Genomic DNA, 24529 nt, shown 5'->3' on the forward strand with positions numbered 1-24529 from the left:
GGTCTTGGGTAGCAATGTTTTCTGGTTTGGAGTCTGCTCAGAGTGTCACTACGTTTTAGAGAAGTATTGTAATTATGGGTACTAATTGACTGCGGGGCTCAAGTGACGATCACCAATTCTGATGTGAAAAAACAGAATCTAGTTGGCAGGGGGTAACGTTTACAGTTCTCAAAATGTGCTAAAGCACAACCAGTTTGGTCTTTCAGTGTGGAACCATCATTATCCACAATTTCTGTAGTGGAAAATCCATGAAGAACTGAAAGCAGCAGACAATGGAAGGTGGAAAACTCTACATTTTCTTTGGCCTTAGAGATAGAGCCAGGCAAATCTGTGGGTTAGGGACACAACAAGGAGATGATTGTGGTAAAACACTGAGAAGAAGTTTCTGTGGGAGAAGGTTGAGCTCAGGAAAGAGACAATGTATATAGACTGCTCTTGTGACACCTGACTGAGGCTTCCTTGGAGTGAGTCCACTTCTCCTTCTTGGAGAAAAGGTGTGACATATGGATAAACAGTGGAACTGTGAACTTGGAATGCATATTTTAATAACAAGCAATTGTTCATGTCTGGTTTTTATGAGATAATATACACACAATACTTCTACTGCTTGAGTAACTAATTATAGATAAAGATTTCTGGATGCACATGTACTGTTCTATTCTGACAGAAATGTATCACATTTACGTTATTAGCATGTAACTGTAAACCACGAGCAAGAGACAAGGATTGGACTTTCCAGTGGTACTCTACTGTTTATTTCTGTGACACTTGTGCCTGAGGATCTGTAATAAATACTGAAGTCATAAACAGGGATAGGGGATGGGGGAATGGTATGTATTACAGTTCCAGCAAGGACACTGAAAGCTATTAAGACAAGATCACACATAACAAAGAACACTATTCTCTGGTGAATGAATAGGAAGTGTCAACCTGAACTCAGAATAACTTGTGTGATAAGAAGTTTCAAATAAAAATTGAGGGGGAATCACTGAACTCCACTCATAGAATATGGTAAGGATGAAATGGCGCCATGCAATACCATAAGCCTTTTGTCTACTGAAGAAAACTACAATAAGTTGTTGTTGATAATATTCAAAAGCCTTCTGAAAAATGGTCTCTAAGAGAGACAAAAGAAAAGCCACACCTTTCAGAAACCACAATGGGAACTGGATAATAGGACTCATGTCTTGAGTGTCAACACAACACCCAATTTACCATCTATTCAAGTAGCTTGTACATTATGTTTGTGAGGCTAATTGGCTGATGACTGTTTCTGGAGAGTTTTAGCTTAGTTCCAGCACTGGAAGAGTTGTACTGTCTCTCTATTGGTTTGGGAAATTTATCACATTCCAGATACAGCTAAAATACTACAGCCACATACAAGTTTCTTTCCTTAACACAATCATTTGTGATTCTGTTGAAGTTGTGTTAGAAAAATCCTTTATTTGCAGCTACTAGTTTCAGACATGATGTTCATTATCAAACCATCACCCCCATAAATACTGACACATGATACAACCAGTACATTTGCAAATAGCCACAGTCAGCAATCGTAACATCTACAAACTCATCTACAGTGGATTAGGTCAGTACTTCTAGCCACACAGCACCAACCAATTGTCTTTCCTCTAAAGACTGAATATTCAGGTGTTCTGTGGAGCAGATTCATTATACATTTCTCAACACTGAATCAAGTTATTTACTATTCTGCATTGTGGTTAGACTTATGTTTTTCTTTTCTTAGTAGATAACATGTTCTGCCAAGGAAATATTGAAAAAGGATGTCACTGTAAATTGCAATGTTATTTTAAAAGGATATTACATAATTAATACCTCTGTCTGAGAGTGAAAGTTTGATGAAACATGATGAACATGCTCCAAGAATTTTGGGATTACAGATCCGGAAACCGGCTTTGTTAATTCTTGTATCATTCCTGAGTACTGAAAGAGATTTCCTATAAAAAAAATTAAAAAAATACATAAAAAACACAACAATAAGATTTTTGACACATGTATGGTTGCTTCTGAATTTCAAAAGTATTTAATACACAACTCACCAAGTACTTCATAAACCAGTAAACTTATTTCCTTTTCTCTGGAACCACTACAAATCCTGACGCATTGTTGCATCCATGATACACAGTTATCAATGAACACATCATCTGAACACTGTGGAAGAAATACTTTTAACAAATGTAGGCCTTGCGCTCTGAAAAACAAAGGTTATAAAGGAATTAGTTAGCTAGAAAGCCAGTACATCTTAAGAAATATGCTTGCAGTAACCTGTATATACCTGTCCCCATGAGAATTCAATTTGGTATTGATGAAGGCGACGACTGACTGAATTTCGTTCCTCCCCTGAAACAAAGAAAAAAAAATTAGAAAATGATGCCACATTCCTGCACATAAACGTCCCTAATACCCACGACCTTGCCATTATTAAACACTTCCTTTCCCAGTGCATGACTGACTCCAAACCTATAACCTCTGTCCTGGTCACCTTTACCAACTACATCCTCACCCATAATTACTTCACCTTTGAAGACATCACCTACAAAAAATCTATGGTACAGTAATGGGCACCTGCATGGCACCATCCTATGCCAACCTATTCACGGGCCATCTAGAGGAATTCTTAACAACCCAGAATCCCAAACCCCATACCTGGTTCAGATTCACTGATGACATCTTTGTGATCTAGATCGAGGTTGAGGGTACCCTATCCACATTCTTCAGAACCTCAACATGTTCTCCCCCATTTGCTTCACTTGGTCCTCGTCAACCCAATAAACCACCTTCCTCATTGTTGACCTCCATCTCAAAGCTGGCTACATCAGTACCTCTTTCCATATCAAGCCTGCCAATCACCAACAATATATCCACTTTGACAGCTACCACCCATTCCATAACAAGCCCATACAATACAGCCTAGCCATCTGAGGTCATCACATCTATAGTGACGAGTAGTCCCTTTCCAAATATACCAAGGGTCTTCACAGACCGAAATTACCCTTCTAAACTGACACTGAAATACAGACTTCATGTGCCTTATCTCTCCAGTCACCCGTCTGGCCACAGAGGAGCATTCCCCTCAGTACCACACAGGACTGGAGCAACTGACTTTCTCCACCAGGCTTTCGAGTACCTCTCACTGTGCTCTCAAATGAGGAGTATCCTACCCATTATCCTTCCTACCCCTCCCACAGTAGTATTACACTGTCTACCGAACCTACACAATATCCTAGTCCATACCTACTCTGCCCCAACTCCCCAACTCCTTGCCTCATGGCTCATATCCCTGTAATAGACTAAGATACAAGACCTGTCTCACACATTCTCCCACCAACACAACTTCACTTCTGTCACAAGAATTATTCTCTCATCATACCTGTAAAGTAGTCAAGTGATTTACAAGCTAAGCTGCAACCACTGTGCTGCATTCTATGTGGGCATGAAAACCAACAAGCTGTCTGGTTGCGTGAATGGCCACCGATAAACTCTAGCCAAGAAACATATGGATCACCCAGTTGCTGAGCATCACTTCAATGACTGTTTCACAGCCTGTGCCATCTGGCTCCTTTCTACCAATGCAACGCCAACTTTTCCAAATTTCACAGGTGGGAAATCTCCCTGCAAAAAAAATCCTATGATCCTGTAACCCCCCTGGCCTCAACCTCCATTAGTCCCTTTCCTTCACCCACCTATCCCCTTCACTGTTCCCATTCCAGTACTACACAGACTTCCATCCAACTGACACACCCACAGTCTTTCTTCTCTTCTCTCTTCTCTGTTTCTCTCCTTTCTAGCACCCCCCCCCCCCCCCCAAACCAAATTCCTGATTGCACCTAGCTACCCTACTCTGCCCCACCACATCCCTGTGTGCTCCCACAAGCAGCACTTCATGATCCCCCATCCGAACCCTGTTATCTCTCCCCCTTCCCCCTCCCCCCATCCCCTCCCAGCCTCCTCCTTACCCACACCAACCAGATCGCTTCTCTTGTCATGCACAGATGCTCGCAGTCCGACTTCAACGGCCAGAGACAGCAGTTGTGTGTGTGAGTTGTGCTTGCATGAATGTGTGTTGTCTACTACAGAAGAACACCTTTGGCCCGATAGCTCACACATGTAGCAGACTTTTTGTTGTGCCTGTCTGCGGCTCAACATCTCCACTACATGGTGAGTAGCAATCTATCCTTTTCATAATACTGTCTTACAAATAATTTCCCCTTTTAAAAATGATTTCATTGGTTTTCCACATAAACAAGCAAAATTACGTAAAATCATTGCACAAAAATTCTTTCAAAAACACAGAGAAACAAATATGCAATGTTTTACCAACTTCTAACACGTTCAAAGACTACTGTTATTTGGTCAGATCTGCATTTGCCTAAATAACTACTACCTTCAAACACATACAAAGCCACATGAATCATAATTGGCACAGTTTTGTAAATTTTAGAAATTTGTGGCAAGTTCCTATGGGACCAAACTGCTGAGGTCATCAGTCCCTAGGTTTACACACTACTTAATCTAACAAACTAACTTACACTAATAACAACACACACACACTGATGCCTGAGGGAGGACTCGAACCTCCAAAGGGAGGGAGGGGGGGAGGGGGGGGGGGGCTGCACGAATCGTAGTAAGGTGCCTCTGACTGTGCGGTGTAGTGATTTGAGAATTTCTGTGTAAATTCTAGAACCACTCAGCCTTCTACCATCGCGAACATAAGATATTCTAGATATGAGGGCAGGATGGTAAAATCTTACCTACTGCGCATCACATGTTTGTGTGTGTGCAGGTTTAAAATCAGTCGCGGGAAGAAAGTAGACACGCGGTCAAACAGCACCAACATGTACCTGTCAGACAATCCATAGATGTATTAGTGAGTCTGTAATAAATAACCTTGTAGTTTACATGCCACTCTGTGCTTGTTGTGTCATTGACTATTGTTAATTATAACAAGAACAGTTGAAAAAGTACTATTGTGGACTCTTGGCTCAGCCTTGGTAGAGGCAAGACATATTTTCGGATTCATTTAAGAAAGTCATGGTAGTCAAGCCAACTTTCTTTTAACTGTAACTCATTTTGTTTCTGATGTTCGACGGTATGATGATACTTACCAAAAGTTCCATATGTATGTTGAAAGTGTGAATTATGTTGTGCATGAAAGTCAAATACATTGTTAACTGACAAAAAGGAAAGTTCAATGTCTACTCATTTTATAAGTAGAAAGAGGCTTAGAAGTTCCTGTACCTAGCTCTATTCTACAGAGAAGAAGTCAAGAGATTTTCCAGCAGCCGACTATCCTGTAAAGAAGAGGAGCTGTAAAATTCCAAGTAAGTCACCTCGTAAAGAAGTGGAATGTGGTTTGGGGAAATAAATCAGTATAACCCATACTCACACTCACATTTTAAGCCGTCAGAATGTGGCTTGAAACAAAACTTCATTGCTTTAGTACGAAGTGGTACAAGGTACTGTCGGACTGAACTTTTATTGTGTCATTATCATATTTAAAGTTAGTTTTAAATACTTACTAGGGCTAAAGCATATGAAGTATGGAGAATATGCAACAAGTTGGGGACACCCAAGAACCGGCTATGGCCATGAAAGTTAGCAAAGAAGTGCGTGACTGGGCTGAATTGATAAAATTAATCAAAGCTCAGAGTGCGAGTATAGGGTTGGTAAATTCTCAATTAAATGCTCAAAGTTAAACTCATTAGATTGACAATTAAATGCTCAGAGGAAAACTTTAAATATTCAAACGACAAATTTGGGTTCGTTAAGTACCAAGGTCAACTCTCAAAGCAAAGAATTTAGTAATCTGCGTGAAGGTATGGGGGCTTGGAAGTCTGAGTTTAACCCTAAAAGTACTAAAGTAGAGAATTTAAAAGTCGATCTAAAAAATGAGTTGACAAACTCTTTGACTACTCACATAAATCAAATGTTTGCTGACCTTCGTCAGAAACAGAATGACACCTTTCAGGATTTGTCGAAAATGTTAGAACTTACAATTGAGAACAAATGTAATAATGTGGAATCTGAACTTATTGAAAAGTTAGGCTCCATTGAAAATGTGTACAATATTAAGTATAATGATGTAAGACATGGGTTGTATAGCCAAAATGAGATTTTCACTCTGCAGCGGAGTGTGCGCAGATATGAAACTTCCTGGCAGATTAAAACTGTGTGCCCGACCGAGACTAGAACTTGGGATCTTTGCCTTTCGCGGGCAAGTTCTCTACCATCTGAGCTACCGAAGCACGACTCATGCCTGGTCCTCACAGCCTTACTTCTGCCAGTATCTCGTCTCCTACCTTCCAAACTTTGCAGAAGCTCTCCTGCGAACCTTGCAGGACTAGCACTCCGGAAAGAAAGGATACTGCGGAGACATGGCTTAGCCACAGCCTGGGGGATGTTTCCAGAATGAGATTTTCACTCTGCAGCGGAGTGTGCACTGATATGAAACTTCCTGGCAGATTAAAACTGTGTGCCCGACCGAGACTCGAATTCGGGACCTCTGCCTTTCGCGGGCAAGTGCTCAACCATCTGAGCTACCGAAGCATGACTCACGCCCAGTCCTCACAGCCTTACTTCTGCCAGTATCCCGTCTCCTACCTTCCAAACTTTACAGAAGCCCTCCTGCGAACCTTGCAGGACTAGCACTCCTGAAAGAAAGGATACTGCGGAGACATGGCTTAGCCACAGCCTGGGGGATGCTTCCAGAATGAGATTTTCACTCTGCAGCGGAGTGTGCGCTGATATGTTTGGAAGGTAGGAGGCGAGATACTGGCAGAAGTAAGGCTGTGAGGACCGGGCATGAGTCGTGCTTCGGTTGCTCAGATGGTGGAGCACTTGCCCGCGAAAGGCAAAGGTCCCGAGTTCGAGTCTCTGTCGGGCACACAGTTTTAATCTGCCAGGAAGTTTCATATCAGCGCACACTCCGCTGCAGAGTGAAAATCTCATTCTGGAAACATATCCCCCCCCCCCCCCCCCCCCCCACTGTGGCTAAGCCATGTCTCCGCAATATCCTTTCTTTCAGGAGTGTTAGTTCTGCAAGGTCCGCAGGAGAGCTTCTGTAAAGTTTGGAATGTAGGAGACGAGAGCCTGGCAGAAGTAAGGCTGTGAGGACCGGGCGTGAGTCGTGCTTCGGTAGCTCAGATGGTAGAGCACTTGCCCGCGAAAGGCAAAGGTCCCGAGTTCGAGTCTCGGTCGGGCACACAGTTTTAATCTGCCAGGAAGTTTCATGGGTTGTATACTTTGCAAGAGAGTGTAGATAAGCAGAATGAGTTAATGCCAATCATTCAATCATAAATTAGAGGTGTCAGTACATGGGTACACAATATAGAAAGGAATTTCAAAGAGAAAATAGCAATTAGTTTGGAGGAACGATTTGGGGAAATTATAGATCGAAATGTTACCGAGAGAATAACATCCGGGAATGTATCGCCTATTGTGGACTCTTGGCTCAGCCTTGGTAGAGGCAAGACATATTTTCGGATTCATTTCAGAAAGGTGCACAATATAGAAAGGAAGTTCAAAGAGAAAATATCAATTAGTTTGGAGGAACAATTTGGAGAAACTATAGATCGAAATGTTACCAAGAGAATAACATCGCCCATTTCTTCTTCTGAACTTAATGATACCAGGAAGGGTATAGAAGACCTGTTGAGAGAATTTAAGCTTATTCAAGACAAAGTAGAAAAAAGGGTAACTTCACCTAATGTGGTATTAACTAGTGAAGTGGTGAATGATTTACAATGGGGAACTAATTCAGGGTTATGTAACCAATTCCCTAAATTTAAGCCAGACAGAGATGTACATTCAACCCATTTCTTAAAAAGGTTTAACCAAGCATTACCAAAAAATTGAAAAGATTCTATGAAGATCATATTCGCTGTGGGGTACCTTCTGTATCTACATCTACAGCCATACTCCGCAAGCCACCTGATGGTGTGTGGCAGAGGGTACCTTGAGTACCTCTATCAGTTCTCCCTTCTATTCCAGTCTCGTATTGTTAGTGGAAAGAAGGATTGTCGGCATGCCTCTGTGTGGGCTCTAATCTCTCTGATTATATCCTCATGGTCTCTTCGCAAGATATACGTAGGAGGGAGCAACATACTGCTTGACTCCTCGGTGAAGGTATGTTCTCGAAACTTCAACAAAAGGCCGTACCGAGCTACTGAGCGTCTCTCCTGCAGAGTCTTCCACTGGAGTTTATCTATCATCTCCGTAACACTTTCGCGATTACTAAATGATCCAGTAACGAAGCGCGCTGCTCTCCGTTGGATCTTCTCTATCTCTTCTATCAATCCTACCTGGTACGGATCCCACAATGCTGAGCAGTATTTAAGCAGTGGGCGAACAAGCATACTGTAACCTACTTCCTTTGTTTTCGGATTGCATTTCCTTACGATTCTTCCGATGAATCTCAGTCTGGCATCTGCTTTACCGACGATCAACTTTATATGATCATCCCATTTTAAATCACTCCTAATGCGTACTCCCAGATAATTTACGGAATTAACTGCTTCCAGTTGCTGACCTGCTATATTGTAGCTAAATGATAAAGGATCTTTCTTTCTATATATTCACAGCACATTACACTTGTCTACATTGAGATTCAATTGCCATTCCCTGCACCATGCGTCAATTCGCTGCAGATCCTCCTGCATTCCAGTACAACTTTCCATTGTTACAACCTCTCAATATACCACAGCATCATCCGCAAAAAGCCTCAGTGAACTTCCGATGTCATCCACAAGGTCATTTATGTATATTGTGAATAGCAACGGTCCTATGACACTCCCCTGCGGCATACCTGAAATCACACTTACTTCGGAAGGCCTATCTCCATTGAGAATGACATGCTGCATTCTGTTATCTAGGAACTCTTCAATCCAATCACACAATTGGTCTGATAGTCCATATGCTCTTACTTTGTTCAATAAACGACTGTGGGGAACTGTATCAAACGCCTTGCGGAAGTCAAGAAACACAGCATCTACCTGGGAACCCCTGTCTATGGCCCTCTGAGTCTCGTGGACAAATAGCGCGAGCTGGGTTTCACATGATCGTCTTTTTCGAAACCCATGCTGATTCCTACAGAGTAGATTTCTAGTCTCCAGAAAAGTCACTATACTTGAACATAATACGTGTTCCAAAATTCTACAACTGATCGACATTAGAGATATAGGTCTATAGTTCTGCACATCTGTTCGACATCCCTTCTTGAAAACGGGGATGACCTGTGCCCTTTTCCAATCCTTTGGAACACTACACTCTACTAGAGACCTACGGTACACCGCTGCAAGAAGGGGGGAAAAGTTCCTTCGCGTACTCTATGTAAAATCGAACTGGTATCTCATCAGATCCAGCGGCCTTTCCTCTTTTGAGCGATTTTAATTGTTTCTCTATCTCTCTGTCGTCTATTTCGATATCTACCATTTTGTCACCTGTGTGACAATCTAGAGAAGGAACTACAGTGCAGTCTTCCTCTGTGAAACAGCTTTAGAAAAAGACATTTAGTATTTCGGCCTTCAGTCTTTCATCCTCTGTTTCAGAATCATTTTGGTCACAGAGTGTCTGGACATTTTGTTTTGATCCAACTACCGCTTTGACATAAGACCAAAATTTCTTAGGATTTTCTGCCGAGTCAGTACACAGAACTTTACTTTCGAATTCATTGAACGCCTCTCGCATGGCCCTCCTCACACTACATTTCGCTTCGCATAATTTTTGTTTGTATGCAGGGCTTTGGCTATGTTTATGTTTGCTGTGAAGTTCCCTTTGCTTCTGCAGCAGTTTTCTAACTCGGTTGATGTACCACGGTGGCTCTTTTCCATCTCTTACAATCTTGCTTGGCATATACTCATCTAACACATATTGTACGATGGTTTTGAACTTTGTCCACTGATCCTCAACACTATCTGTACTTGAGACAAAACTTTTGTGTTGAGCCATCAGGTACTCTGAACTCTGATTTTTGTCACTTCGGCTAAACAGAAAAATCTTCCTACCTTTTTTAATATTTCTATTTACGGCTGAAATCATCGATGCAGTAACCACATTATGATTGCTGATTCCCTGTTCTGCATTAACTGTTCCAAATAGTTCGGGTCTGTTTGTCACCAGAAGGTCTAATATGTTATAGCCACGAGTCGGTTCTCTGTTTAACTGCTCAAGGTAGTTTTCAAATAAAGCACTTAAAAAAATTTCACTGGATTATTTGTCCCTGCCGCCCGTTATGAATGTTTTAGTCTCCCAGTCTATATCTGGCAAATTAAAATCTCCACCCAGAACTATAACATGGTGGGGAAATCTACTCGAAATATTTTCCAAATTATCCTTCAGGTGCTCAGCCACAACAGCTGCTGAGCCAGGGGGCCTATAGAGACATCCAATTACCATGTCTGAGCCTGCTTTAAACTTGACCTTCACCCAAATTATTTCACATTTCGGATCTCTGTCAATTTCCTTCGATACTATTGCGCTTCTTATCGCTATAAACACGCCTCCCCCTTCACTGTCCAGCCTGTCTCTGCGGTATACATTCCAATCTGAGTTTAGAATTTCATTACTGTTTACATCTGGTTTCAGCCAACTTTCTGTCCCTAGTACTATGTGGGCATTGTGACCGTTTATTAATGAGAGCAGTTCTGTGACCTTTCTATAGACACTCCTGCAGTTTACTATTAGCAGATTAATATTGTTATTCCCTGTTGCATTTTGCCTACTCCTACCTTGCCGCGTCTCATGAGGCGTCTTGTCGGGCCTAGGGAGGGAATTCCCTAACCTAAAAAACCCACATGTGCACTCCACACGTACTCCGCTACCCTTGTAGCCGCTTCCTGCGTGTAGTGCACGCCTGACCTATTCAGGGGGACCTTACACTTCTCCAACCGATAGCGGAGGTCGAGAAATTTCCACCCCAGATCTCCGCAGATGCGTCTGAGCCTCTGGTTTAAGCCTTCCACTCGGCTCCATACCAGAGGACCACGATCGGTTCTGGGAATGATACTACAAATAGTTAGCTCAGATTCCACCCCGCAAGCGAGGCTTTCCGCCTTCACCATCTCTGCCAACCGCCTGTACGAACTGAGGATGACCTCTGAACCCAGACGGCAGGAGTCATTGGTGCCGACATGAGCAACTATTTGCAGTCGGGTGCACCCAGTGCTCTCTATTGCCGCCGGCAGGGCCTCCTCCACATCTCAGATGAGACCCCCCAGCAAGCAGACAGAGTGAACACTGGCCTTCTTCCCCGACCTTTCCGCTATTTTCCTAAGGGGCTCCATCACCCGCCTAATGTTGGAGCTCCCAATCACTAATAAACCCCTCCCCCCGTGTGCCTGCTTGGACCTTGCTGAAGGGGTGGTCACATGTCCACTCACATGCAGAGCGGGCGATGCCACACAGCCAGCCTCCACATTGACCCTCCACCTCGTGCACCGCGAATGCCGCTGAACCCGCCACTCCCCTTGGGGGGAAGGCAAACCTCAGAATGGGGTACAGTAAATATTGAGAATTTTTTCTCTTGGGAGGATTTTCAAAAGAAATTTAAAGAAAATTACTGGTCTCCCAGTGCACATGAAAAGTTAATGTCAGATCCATGGGATCCGGGCAGAGTCATCTACCCCCAGGGACGTTAACATTCTGAGTTAATGGGCGGAGTGATAACCGTCGGATCCAGAGCTGTTTTCGGTGTTTCTTCCAAAATAGTTTTCTCGCACCGAATTCCTTTTAAAATATAGAACTATCCTGTAATCTTATTACTCGTAAAAAAAAAAATCTGAATATGACCATAAAATAGAGACTAACTTAAGAGAATCACAGAAAAAAGTGATATCTAGACGAAATAAACTGAATAAAGTAGTGTATTTGTAGAAAATGTAATATGATGTGACTAATTGAACAGTTGTTATACCGAAGTGTATAGCTTTTCTACTTTATAAATAGAGTATTTTATACCTTTTTGAGATGTGATACAGATGGGAGAGTTCATAAAAATTTTGAAAGGGGGTGGATATTGTAGCTAAAGGCATGGTTTACAAGAACAGATAAATCATGACTAACACAAAACACACATCACATCTTTCAAACAATCCTCACAAGCAAGTGTGCCTGATTCTTCATCACTTGCCATTTCCATAGGGTTGCTAGGATTTCCTTCGGGGACCTCAAAGGGTGAATGTGGGACAAGTCCGTTCTGTAGGAGACGATTTCACACCAAACCTCCTCCGGCATCTCACTCATGTACCTGGGGAAAGGGGAGGAGGGGAAGGGTTTCCTGCCTTTGGGGCTATCTTCTTTCTCTTCTTCGATCCTAGCAACCACATCTATTTTTTCCTTTCTTACTTCTCATCTTGAGGACCTGTATATCTTTCCCCTCTTTCCATATTCATAAACTTCTATTGCTGAAGTCCTTTCTTATTTCCATGGTTACTAATAAACTACATCTTATCTTTAGATAAAAAGGTCCAAGAATCAGACTACACAAACACACATACAAATATACACTTCTACGCAAACATTAAATTATATAAAACAAAGCCTGCCATGATGTGAGACCCGCCAGGTGTTGTAGGGGAAAAGGCGTGTACATAGGGAATTACGTGCACATATATGGGTAGTTATGATGGTTCTACATTGAATATACATACGGAGAGGTGCCCATACATAACGAACAACTATAAAATAGTAATGAGTAATGGATAAATAAGAATAATGGGTGAGCAACATCAGTGCAATAAAAACTCTGATGAATTGAAGGATAGTGGAACAAAAAGTAGTATATATAGACATAATTCCTATCATGAATGATTGACTGCTCGAACAAACTGAGAGCTACAGAATTACGTAGATAGGAGGAAAAATTACAGTGGCGCCAGTGTGACAAGACTCTCTTGGATTGTTATATAATATAAGTATTTTTTGTTTCATGAAAACCAACGAGAACGAGAGGTAACTAATCTGAAGAGAGATTCGGTGCCCACAGTAAAAGATTGCTGATACCAAGAAATGATTTCAACTATTGGACAACACCGAGACTACAGAACAAGGCCAGAGAAATCTAATTTTTTTTATCCTGTAGTTAAAATAGTTTGAAATCGATTTAGAAAGAACTTTTTTCCAGATAGTAGTTAGATTGTAGAGCTGTATATTGTGTGATTTTCGTATCTGGACATTGAACTTTATACCATCTGTGAAGTAATTTGAAAGTTAAGTGTGTCTACGACAGTAAATTTGAAACTGTATTTAGTGACTAGAACCTGATATTGACAGTTATTTAATGGTATTGACCAGAGCGGCATTTAAAATGTCATTGAATCAGCAACGAGACGTGCAGCAGCCTTCAGCTGTTTGCGCAGAAGCAGAGGCCACGGATAGCAATTCTGAGACTGTTGTGGCTAGCGGTAGCAATATAAATAATCCCGCTGGTTCAGAAAACATTCATACAACAGCTGATCAGACTGTTGTTGTCACATTAGTTGTTATTATGCAACAGTTGTCTCTATTAGCCGAAGGCCAAGCGGAGGTAAAACGAGACTTATCCATTATACAAAATGAACTCCAAAATCAATTAGCCGAAAATTAAACAGAATTGTAAATCAGTTAAGAGCTAGATCAGAGATTAAATACCCAGACACAGTAAATAAAAGAACAGGCAGAAAGGACCGAACAGAATCTTATTGCTCAAATTGAGCAGGTCTGCCAACAATGCCAAGAAAACAATAGTAAATTAAAAGCGGAACTAACCGAATATGTATCCGTCAAAATTGACACGATACAAAAACAAGTAGAACTGTTTCCTCAAGTAATACAAGCTCAAGAGGACATACAGTGTTCCGTAGCTATGATATCAGAAATTATAGAATCCCAAGATAATCTAAAGAAGCAATTTGACGAAGTGAAGGAAAAACAGGAGACAGTGGAACATAGAATGAAAGTACTTGTGGGAAAGTTTTCAGAAGTGACATTAGAGCGGCAAAATTTTCCTTGGGAAACCATGGAAGAAACTGTGAAAGTAGCTTTACAGTCAATTTCAGAGAGTTCCGAGGAGAATTTTTTCAACAAAGGGTTAAAGGAAGTTCGAGAACAACTTGGCGAAGAATTCTCGCGTTGGAAAGAAAATATTGAAAGATCACTAAATCTCTCGCAGGAGGATTTAGAAACAGCAAGAAGTAGGAAACAACATTCTCAATCTGCGCGTGAAATTCCGTCCACGTCAAGATCCGATGTAGACAGAACTGGAACGTCACAAGTTAGATTCGATATAACGGATAGCCACAGGGAAGAGTACGAACAGGATGATTTTTGGAATTGTTGTACCGTTGAGGAAAAGATGATTAAACAGAGACAATTTCAAATCTTTAACCCTGACAAAAAGAATGTTCATCCTGCAGTCTTTATTCGAAGTTTCAGAGGTCTATTTCCACGATCTTGGACAGAATGGCAAAAGATTAGTTTTGTATCTGGATATATACAAGGATCAGGAGCATTGTGGGCATCCGAACAAACATCTTCTTGTAAATGTTACAAAGAATTTGAGCAGGCTTTTCTAGCAAAATATTGGTCTGTTGGAATACAAGAAAGACTTAGGCAGGAAGTATTATATCCTGAGCCTTTCTCATTTTCTAGAGGATCTCTAAAGAGATATTTTGAGAAATACATTAATAAATCTTTGTATTGGGATGTACCAATTCCTTTGCCGGATATACTTAGGATACTCAAGTCCAGACTACCCACCAGTATAAGGAATCAGCTGTTATATATAAATGATAAGGATATAGACTCATTTATGACTACGCTTGATCATATTGATATAACTGAAGAGGACAATAAAAGGGCAAGAGAAATGTCATATCAAAGAAGAGCAATAGAAGCGAATGCGAGCTGCAACGCGAATGGGAATGGCAGTAATGGTAGCAGTAACAATAATCATAACCAACTACACTCTCCGAGGAGACTTAGAAATGGACAAAATGCAAACAATAATTATTACCATAATGGAAACTTTAGTAATGGTGCAGCGAGGGGTATTTTAGGAACAATATGAATTTTAATCGATATAATCCAATGTATGACAACACAAGACAGTTCTACCAACACCAGTAGAACAACAACAATAATTACACGAATCAAGCAAGACAATATAGACCGAATTCACCACAACAACCGATAATCACTGAAGTAGCTGAAGAGACAAATACCAATTGGACCAACAATCAGTCAAACTAAACATGACCGCATCATGTCTCGGAGGAGCGGTCAGGGGATCTGTTAGGGGCGAAACAGTAAAATTACAATTGTTAAGATATAATGATGGTGAGCTGTTGACTGAAGAGTTAACAAAGGATTTAATAACGTGTCATAATGACAGATCGAGTGTTCCGGTATCGGAAGTATTTGTTGAAATAGAGGAAGTTCCAACGAATGTGATATTAGACACCACCGCTTCCGCCAATGTCATCTCAGGCACTCTTTTTAGGAGAATTATTAGGAAGAAGAAGGTACTAATTTTGCCAGTGCAGAACTGCAAAATCATCGGAGCTGTTGGAGCACGCTCTCCCAATGTCAAAATACAAACACAATTAGAGATGAAAATGGGAAATGTAGCAATAAAATGCACGTTCCTTGTAGTGGAGAAGTTATTAGTGGACTGTATTCTTGGTATTGGGAGTATGCAGGAGTACGATTGTCAGATTGATTTTTTGGAAGGAATAATTAAATTTAGATTAAATGGAGAAGAGATAGCACTGGATTTAAATAGAAAGGAAATGGTGCATGAGAAATATTGTCGCGGTGCCATAATTCAATTAATTGACACTACAAACGGTCGTTGGAAGGAGCTTTCAAAGGATTTGATACAACAGGAGGACTTTAACCAAACAACAATGATAAAAGCTAGTGAATCAAATCAGCTTACCGGAGAACAAAGGCAGCAGCTTCATTATTTGTTAGAGGCATATGAAGAGATTTTTGATGAGAAACTAGGAATTATTAAAGGGCATATTTGTCACCTACAAGTGAAGCCACATCAGACTTACTGTTACATGCACTATCCGATCCCCTGGCATTTAAAACAATCCATTCAAAGGGAGATAAATAGAATGTTAGAATGGAACTTGATTGAGCCATCTACTAGTCCATATTGTTCTCCGCTCTTAGTCGTCTCAAAACCTGGAGGTAACGTTAGATTAGTTCTGGATGCGAGAGAGATTGATAAAATAATAGTACCTGTAAGAACTCATCCGGAAAATATAGATGAATTAATTCAAAATTTCCAGGATGTTTCGTACTTAACTAGTGTTGATTTGAGAAGTTCGTACTGGCAGGTCCAAATGGATGAAGAATCTAGGAAATATACCGCATTTATCTATGCTGGGAGAAGTTACCAATTTAGAGTTGTCCCGTTTGGACTTAATATTAGTGCCGGAATATTTATTTCAGCGTTGGATTATGTTCTTGGACCAGAATTGCGTAGTCGTATAACTGTGTTTGTTGACGACTTATTAATAGCCACGAAAACATGGGAAGAGCATTTGCATATTTTGGAAAGGATTTTTGCTGTTTTCAAGAAAACCGGAATTACAGTAAACTTACAAAAGTCTCATTTTGCTTTACCACAAATTAAGTTCTTAGGACATATGATAGATGCGAAAGGTATCCTGCCTACCGAGAAGAAGATAAGTGCAATTCGAAATTTTCCATCACCACGAAATAAAAGACAGCTGAAGGGATTTATAGGTATGGCATCGTTCTTCTGTCATTTCATAAAGACTCAAGCCATGAATTCTGAGGCATTAAACTGGCAACCGGCTTCTACGGAAGAATGTGCCATGGCAATGGACTGAAGAATGTGAACTAGCTTTTTGAGACATTAAAGACCAACTCGTTAACGCATCCTTATTATATCACCCTGATATGAATTGTGAGTTCTAGCTGTCCACGGATTCATCGGATGTTGGATTAGGTGCTTGTCTCTTCCAAATAAGGAAAATAAAAGGGGTACCAACATTCTGTCCGCTAGCATTTGCTAGTCGAGTGTTATCGCCCTGTGAAAGAGCCTATACGACCACAGAACTTGAAGCACTTGCGGTTATCTGGGCATTCAAGAAGTTTAACTATTATTTATATGGTTCGAAAACGATTGTGTATTGTGACCATCAATCACTAACCTTTTTGCAAACATGTAAATTATTACATCCTAGACTGTCACGTTGGACAATGACACTACAACAGTACCAATTTAAAATTATTCATGTGTCTGGCAAAGAAAATATTATTGCGGATGCACTGTCAAGATCCCCAGAAGGTTTAACGCCGGAAATAGAATCAGTAAATACTTCGGATTTTCCAGTATTACTGTTGCAGGACAATATCTACAAGACTTATTATGTACATCTTTGTAGAGATATGGGAAATTTACAATGAAAAGACCCTCGATGGAAAAAGATAATTCAGTTAAAGGAACAACAAAATTCAAGGGCTAGTTTAGATCATTATAAATTAGTAAATGGAGGATTATTCTTCAGATGTGGGAAGGACAACAATCCACGGTGATGTGTATGTATCCCGAAGGAATATGAGGAAAAATTAATTTGGTTTACCCACTTATCATGGGGACATTTTGGTGTAATTAAATGTGCCAATAAAATAGGAGCATACTGTTATTTTCCGAATATTCGGAGAAAAGTGCACCAAACAATATAAAACTGTTTACTCTGTCAAAAGGCAAAACCGGATAATAGAGGTAGTAAGCATGTTCTGCATTCAATTATTCCACGAGAGCCAAGGGCGTTAATTTCGTGTGATATCTGCAGCCCTCTCCCACGATCAAGAGGACGAGTCAAATTCATTGTTGGATTCTTTGACGTGTTTACAAAATATGTAAAACTATATCCATTAAAGTGTGCTACTGCCAGAGCTGTTGTAGTGAGATTGGTGCGTGACTATCTTCCGCATGTAGGTTTACCGAAATCCATAATTACAGATAATGCCAGAATTTTTACTGGATTTAAATGGAAGCAAACATTAACACAACTTGGTATACGACAAATTTTGACATCATGTTACCATCCACAAGGTAGTCCAATAGAGCGAGTTTTCCGAGAATTAAACCGATTTATGCGTACATACTGTCACAGTAAACAAACATCATGGGCTGATTATTTGTCAGAATTTCAACAAATATTTAATAATCTGACACATACCTCAACTAACTTTACTCCAACAGAGCTTATGTTTAGTCAGATTGAAAAGAACTTCTGGATAAACCATCTGCCAAAGTATGAAGACCAGAATTTAAAATGGGAGGAAAAGATTCGACTCACACTTGTCAATTTAACTAAAAAGGCAATACAACGGAAATTGACATATGATAAACGGATTCACCGGATTCAGTCGTTTCATCTTGGAGAAAAGGTTTTATTGAGGCGACACATCCATTCCTCGAAACTGATGAAGAACATAAAGAAATGGAATCTTATTTATACCGGACCATATGTTATTGTAAATATACCAAATCCTGGATCATACTTGTTGGCATATCCCGAATCGAAAAGAATAAAGGGATTATTCCCGCATAATGATATTAAGAAATTTTTTGAAGGATCGTAGATCTGTGATACCAAATATGGAGAAGAATTTAGAGTGGAATTTGACTATGAGTCAAATGTGCATATAAATATCAAGAAGTTTATGTTGTCTAGAGGTTAAGAGACAGTGAGATTACTCCTGTGATAGGTTAAGAGACAGTGAGATTGCACCCGTGATAGGTTAAGAGACAGTGAGATTGCACCCGTGATAGGTTAAGAGACAGTGAGATTGCTCCCGTGATAGGTTAAGAGACAGTGAGATTACTCCTGTGATAGGTTAAGAGACAGTGAGATAACTCCTGCGGTAGTTTAGCACAAAAATTTTAAGATAGGTAGAAGAATTTGTTAATTACTAGTGTTTGTAAGTGTGGACTATGAGCAGAATCCACAGTGATATACAATGAAGGTGCATCTACATTTCATCAAGACACGGCACTTATGTGAGAATTGCGTGTGAAACTTGAACAGTGTGGGATATGTAGGTAAATACGCTGTGTGTATGATGTGCGCTGTTCGCGCAAGAAAACAAATGAACTGTGAAATGAAGCAACAGTCGATAATGTCACTGTTGCAAACAATTGAAGAAACTCTCTGGTTGCGCGAGAGAAAATTATTATAATTTTTAGATTTTTCATTATGCCTTCTTTACCAGGAGAATTAATTTAAGAATTTAATTAACATTTTAAGAATAGCAGTTTGTGTGTTTCATATTATGGACATAATTGTTGAAATATATTTCCATAAATGTTCATGAGAAGATGAAGAAGATTCTGCGAGTGGATGATTTGTGAAATGAACATACGTCGTCATTAATGATATTTATTTGCAAGTGGATCTATAAATCAATTAATTATAAGAATAATGAAAATTTTTCAAATTATTCCTTTTGTGGAGTCAGTGTCATATGCCTATGTTTAAAATTTTTCATCAGGTGTAAACTTAAATTTTATCCATAATTTTGTAATTGAAAGCAAACCTCGGACAGATTCAATGCTCTACTTCCACCTGCACTATAACAAAATGAAGATTAGATTAAAAATTTTTTTTTGAGGAATACATTCAATATGAGCTACAACAAAATTTAAATGCCCACAGTCTATTTGGCAATGTTTTGGACAATCAGCAGTTGTAATGCAAAACAACTTTGGTATTGAGGACTACAAAAAAATTCGCAATTGTCAGGACTGATGGATGTTCCAGTCTAGTACAGATGGAAGAATATAAGAATCCACTCCGATTTTGAGTTCAACGATGAAATATGGACTTCGTTGCCTTAATCCACTCTCTTCCAGGGATTTATTCAGTCAGAACCTTTTCTTATTCCACTTTAAACCTGTTTCATGTTCACGTCCCTGATCATCTGTTCCTGAGATCAGCTTCCTGTTTCTACGGCACATTACCAGCTTCTATCCTGTACCATAAGCCATCATCGCCTGTCCTCCGTGCCGCCTCCACCAAACGCTGTACGACGCCTACCCGCTGTCCGTACCCAGTGTTCCTGTTCCATCGACTTCACAACGAGATCGCCGGCTACATCGTCGAAAGAAGAATTTTGAAAATTTTTTTGAGCAATATTGTAAAATTTTTTTGGCTATGAGGCACTTTTCCTTTGATCTAATCTACGGAGCTTCTATATATTTCAAAATTACTGGATTTAGGCTTTCCTATCGTCTTTAATACCTGAGCTGGGGTCTATTCTTCCGGGTTTTCCAGGGTTTCTCTGTGAAGGCCAGTTCCCAAATGGGTAGACCTTTTTCGTAATTACACCAATCTACATCTTCCCTGGTTATGTACTCAGGATGCGGGTATACCCCGGTACATTTAAAGGCTACAGCTTAGGTATTCTCGTAACTTATTGTCTTAACATGTTACCCACACTCTCTATAGTAAAATTCTACTAATTCAAAATATTCCTCTTTTGAATAAACAACCCAACAAATTTTTTCTGTTAGCTCGCAAAGTGTATTATCATTTACTTTGCTCGCTGCGAGGGGCAATTTTTCCTCCTATATACGTAATTCTGTAGCTCTCAATTCGTTCGAGCAATCAATCATTCATGATAGGAAACACAGTCATAGCTCAGTCACTAAAAATGATTCAGAAATTTTACTTGTTAGAATGAAATCAGGCGATGATTCTTCTTCTCTGCAGGCTCGTGCTTTGCGGCAGTCTGCTAATCTGTACAAATAAAATGCCTCGTAATTTTGGGAGCGTTGTATAATCAGTCGAGAAACCTCAGATCAAGCGGATATTTGGCTTTGATGAAGTTTAACCTTCCGATGAAGTAATGGAGCTCTTGGACTACTAAATGCAGGTTCGTATCCAGTCTTTCAGAAGTTCCCTTCTGATTAACAACTACGCAAAATATCAATAAATATCATTAATTCTCAAATGTCAAATACACACCTTTTGTAAGAAGGAGCAATCTATATATATTTCCTTTTTAATCGTACAGTTCGTATCAGTTATCTTCTGTGATAAATCTCAATAATCAGATTACAGTTCTTCAAAACAAAGCTCAGGCTAATCGGCACGAAGACAATCTCGGAAGCTCCCTTTCTTTTTTTTCTAACAACCACCAGAGAGAGTACTACAAAGAATACTTATGCGCTCATGGCATAGCTATTGTATGAACTACTTTTCGCATGGATTCTGTGAGTATGAAGATAGAAAATTAGTAAACGTCATTCAAGGGTAGAATTGTATCAGAATAATTCATCGAATATAAAGAAATATTACAAGTGCAATAAAAACTCTGATGAATTGAAGGATAGTGGAACGAAAAGTAGTATATATAGACATAATATCTGTTGAAAGTATAGTAGTTGATAAGTAGAGGAGGACTCTAGGAAGTGAATGATATATTAAATAATGAATGCAAAGTTTAAAATCTTTACCAGAAGATACTTAATTATGGTATACATGGAAATGTATATTAGGGTAATTAAACATGAGGCCTACTCAGAAAGCATAAGTGGGGCATACCTGGCAATCACTAAGTATAAAGGGCACACGTACCTATGTGGAGATAGGACAATCTGTGGTCTAAATACTAGAGATGTTTTGTAATGGGCGTCCCTACCAGAATGGAAAGAGGAAGTTCTCTCATAAGGTAAACTCACAAGCAAGGAATGGGTGCTGATCCTAAGAGAAGGGGACAGAGTTGTGACAAAGTCACAAATTTTAAAGGAATTATTCTGGGAAGTGTAAATTCTATGAACGACTAGCATTTTTACGTTTCATGGAAGTAAATGAGAGTCAAAAGAAGACTTTCATTTCGCCCAGAGTTCCTCCGAGCTACAACTAATGAAAATAGTACAAACTAGGAAAAAGGTAGTACAAAAAGATAAGAATAGAAAATAGATTACTCATGTGTCATAAAAACCTGAAGTTTTCGATTGAAAAAGGAAATAAAGAAAAGAAAAACGTCCTCACAATTCCTAAATATTAGTAAAGCTGACTAAATCCATGAATAAATGCTCATGTCTTAATAACAAAGCAAGATTAGAATAGAATAGAAAAACAATAAGCGAAAGATTGTTCCAGAGAGGACAGAGAATAGTTAAAGAAAGGAGGGATATGTATATAAACATATGTAAAGAATGTATACTGTTAAGATATGAACTGTTATTATGAGTTATATTACATGCATAATGATTATGTATAAAATATTGGTGTTCAATTGGGGCGGGGGGGGGGGAGGGGGGGGAGGAGGGGGGGGGGGGGGTATGTAGTGATTCAAGAATTTCTGTGTAAATTCTAGAATCACTAACCTCTCAGCCTTCTACCATCGCGGTGGTAAAATCCTACCTACTGCGTGTCACATGTTCATGTGTGCAGGTTTAAAATCAGTCGCGGGAAGAAAGTAGACACGCGGTCAAACAGCACCGACTTGTACCTGTCAGACAATCCACAGATGTATTAGTGAGTCTGTAATAAATAACCATGTAGTTTACATGCCACTCTGTGCTTGTTGTGTCATTGACTATTGTTAATTATAACAAGAACAGTTGAAAAATTACTATTGTGGACTCTTGGCTCAGCCTTGGTAGAGGCAAGACGTATTTTTGGATTCATTTAAGAAAGTCATGGTAGTCAAGTCAACTTTCTTTTAACTGTGACTCATTTTGTTTCTAATTTTCGACAGTACGCGGTACTTACAGAAAGTTGTATATGTATGTTGAAAGAGTGAATTATGTTGCGGATGAAAGTCAAATACATCGTTAACTGACAAAAAGGAAGTTTGTAAGTCTACTCATTTTATTACTCATTTTGTAAGTAGAAAGAGGCTTAAAAGTTCCTGTACCTAGCTCTATTTGACGGAGAAGAAGTCAAGAGATTTTCCAGCAGCCGATTATCCCATAAAGAAGAGGGGCTGCAAAATTCCAAGTAAGTCATCTCATAAAGAAGTGGAATGTGGTTTGGGGAAATAAATCAGTATAACCCCTACCCACACTCACACTTTAAGTTGTCAGAACATTAGAGCGGCTACCCCGCACGGAATTGGGACAGTGTTTGAGATGAAAGAAAAATATATGTACCAGGTGAAAGAAAAATATACATACCAAATGCCAGAACAGAATGACCTGCAGCAAAGCTGTTTGAGACAGCGCAAGAGTTGAAAAGATTAACCGATTTCTACGTGTTGGAGTCTTAAGCAAGGTATTACTCCAAATCATCTACTTCAGTCAGTCTCCTTTTTCCAGTGAATTATATGAAAGGACCTGACAATTCAATTTCCTTGAGCACTGGGTTTTCTTCTTTTAAACACCCACACCTATACCCCATCCACACACACTACTATTACTACTACTACTGCTACTACACTATACTATATTATACAGTTGTCTGTATGCTGGGCAGAGCTTGTTTCCTCTGTTACTAGCACCCCCTTTTAGCAGCGACCAGGAAAACTTTAAACACAGTACCAGCTGTAAAAGTATAGTTCATATTTCAAAACAGCAAAAAAGGTAGAAATATATGCAAGGCATAGTTACATCACCATTCACCATGACATTCACTGCTGGATAAAGGCTTCCATTTCCACTATATTTAGTGTAATTCTACTCTACATCTATATCCTGGAAACAACTGTGTAGTGCATGGCAGAGGATATGTTCCATTATACCAGTTATTAGGGTTCCTTACTGTTCCATCCAAATATTGAGCAACGGACCAATGATTGTTTAAAGGCCTCTGAGCGTGTTGTAATTAATCGAATCTTGTCCTCACAATCTCCATGTAAGCAATAAGTAGAGAGTTGTATATTCCAGTTCGTTCTCAATCCATTTCTTAGTTCCTCTCTTTCGCCACATGATTTCCAATGTGCACTTCTTTGTAGCTCACTGTGCAAACTTTCTTTTTGTTGAGTGTTCAATGGTCAAAACTGGACATTAATTGCGAATTTTCCTTTCCAGACATGCTAGGAGCTTTAAAATGAAAACTAGTTTAACAAAGATTTTATGAGGTTAAAAAAAAGCATGGGCAACTGGAAAGTTGGTGGGTGGGTTGCTATGGGACAAAACAGCGAGGTCATCAGCCCTCCATCAAGAGGTAGTTCATCTGCAGTTAGTAACACCCACCAGAAATGTGAACAGATGATGAAAGTATGTAGGAATGGTAAAACTGAGGGGCACTGAAGGCAACACTGATGCCAGAGCTCAAAAATAAACTACGCTGAAGTAAAAATATATGGATTGGGTCAGTTCATGGGTCAGAGCAGATTAGACATCTCTTAGTGCTCACGTGTGGCATGAGAAAGACCACCCGCATCATGTCCCTCACCAGAAATGCTACCTGCATCCAACCATTCACCAACTCGAACAAAGGTTGTGGTATCCACACTATTAAATCTCCGCACCCAGTAGTGACACATTCTTATGCGCGGCCGAGAAATGCATCATTGGGCCTCATTTCTACATGCGTGGCTC

At 39.9% G+C, this 24529-nt stretch overlaps 1 protein-coding gene across 1 annotated transcript in view; it reads right to left on the reverse strand.

Moving 5' to 3' along the window:
• Positions 1-24529, reverse strand: part of LOC124775029 — a 120349-nt gene that overhangs the window by 74602 nt on the left and 21218 nt on the right. The window contains exons 2-4 of the mRNA XM_047249797.1: positions 2294-2358; positions 2058-2209; positions 1834-1955 (exon numbers count right to left, since the gene is read on the reverse strand). Of these exons, the coding sequence (XP_047105753.1) occupies positions 1834-1955; positions 2058-2209; positions 2294-2358 (339 nt within the window). The remainder of the gene's footprint in view (positions 1-1833; positions 1956-2057; positions 2210-2293; positions 2359-24529) is intronic.

Source organism: Schistocerca piceifrons, chromosome 2 (assembly GCF_021461385.2).
Source record: "Schistocerca piceifrons isolate TAMUIC-IGC-003096 chromosome 2, iqSchPice1.1, whole genome shotgun sequence".
NCBI classification, from domain to species: domain Eukaryota; kingdom Metazoa; phylum Arthropoda; class Insecta; order Orthoptera; family Acrididae; genus Schistocerca; species Schistocerca piceifrons.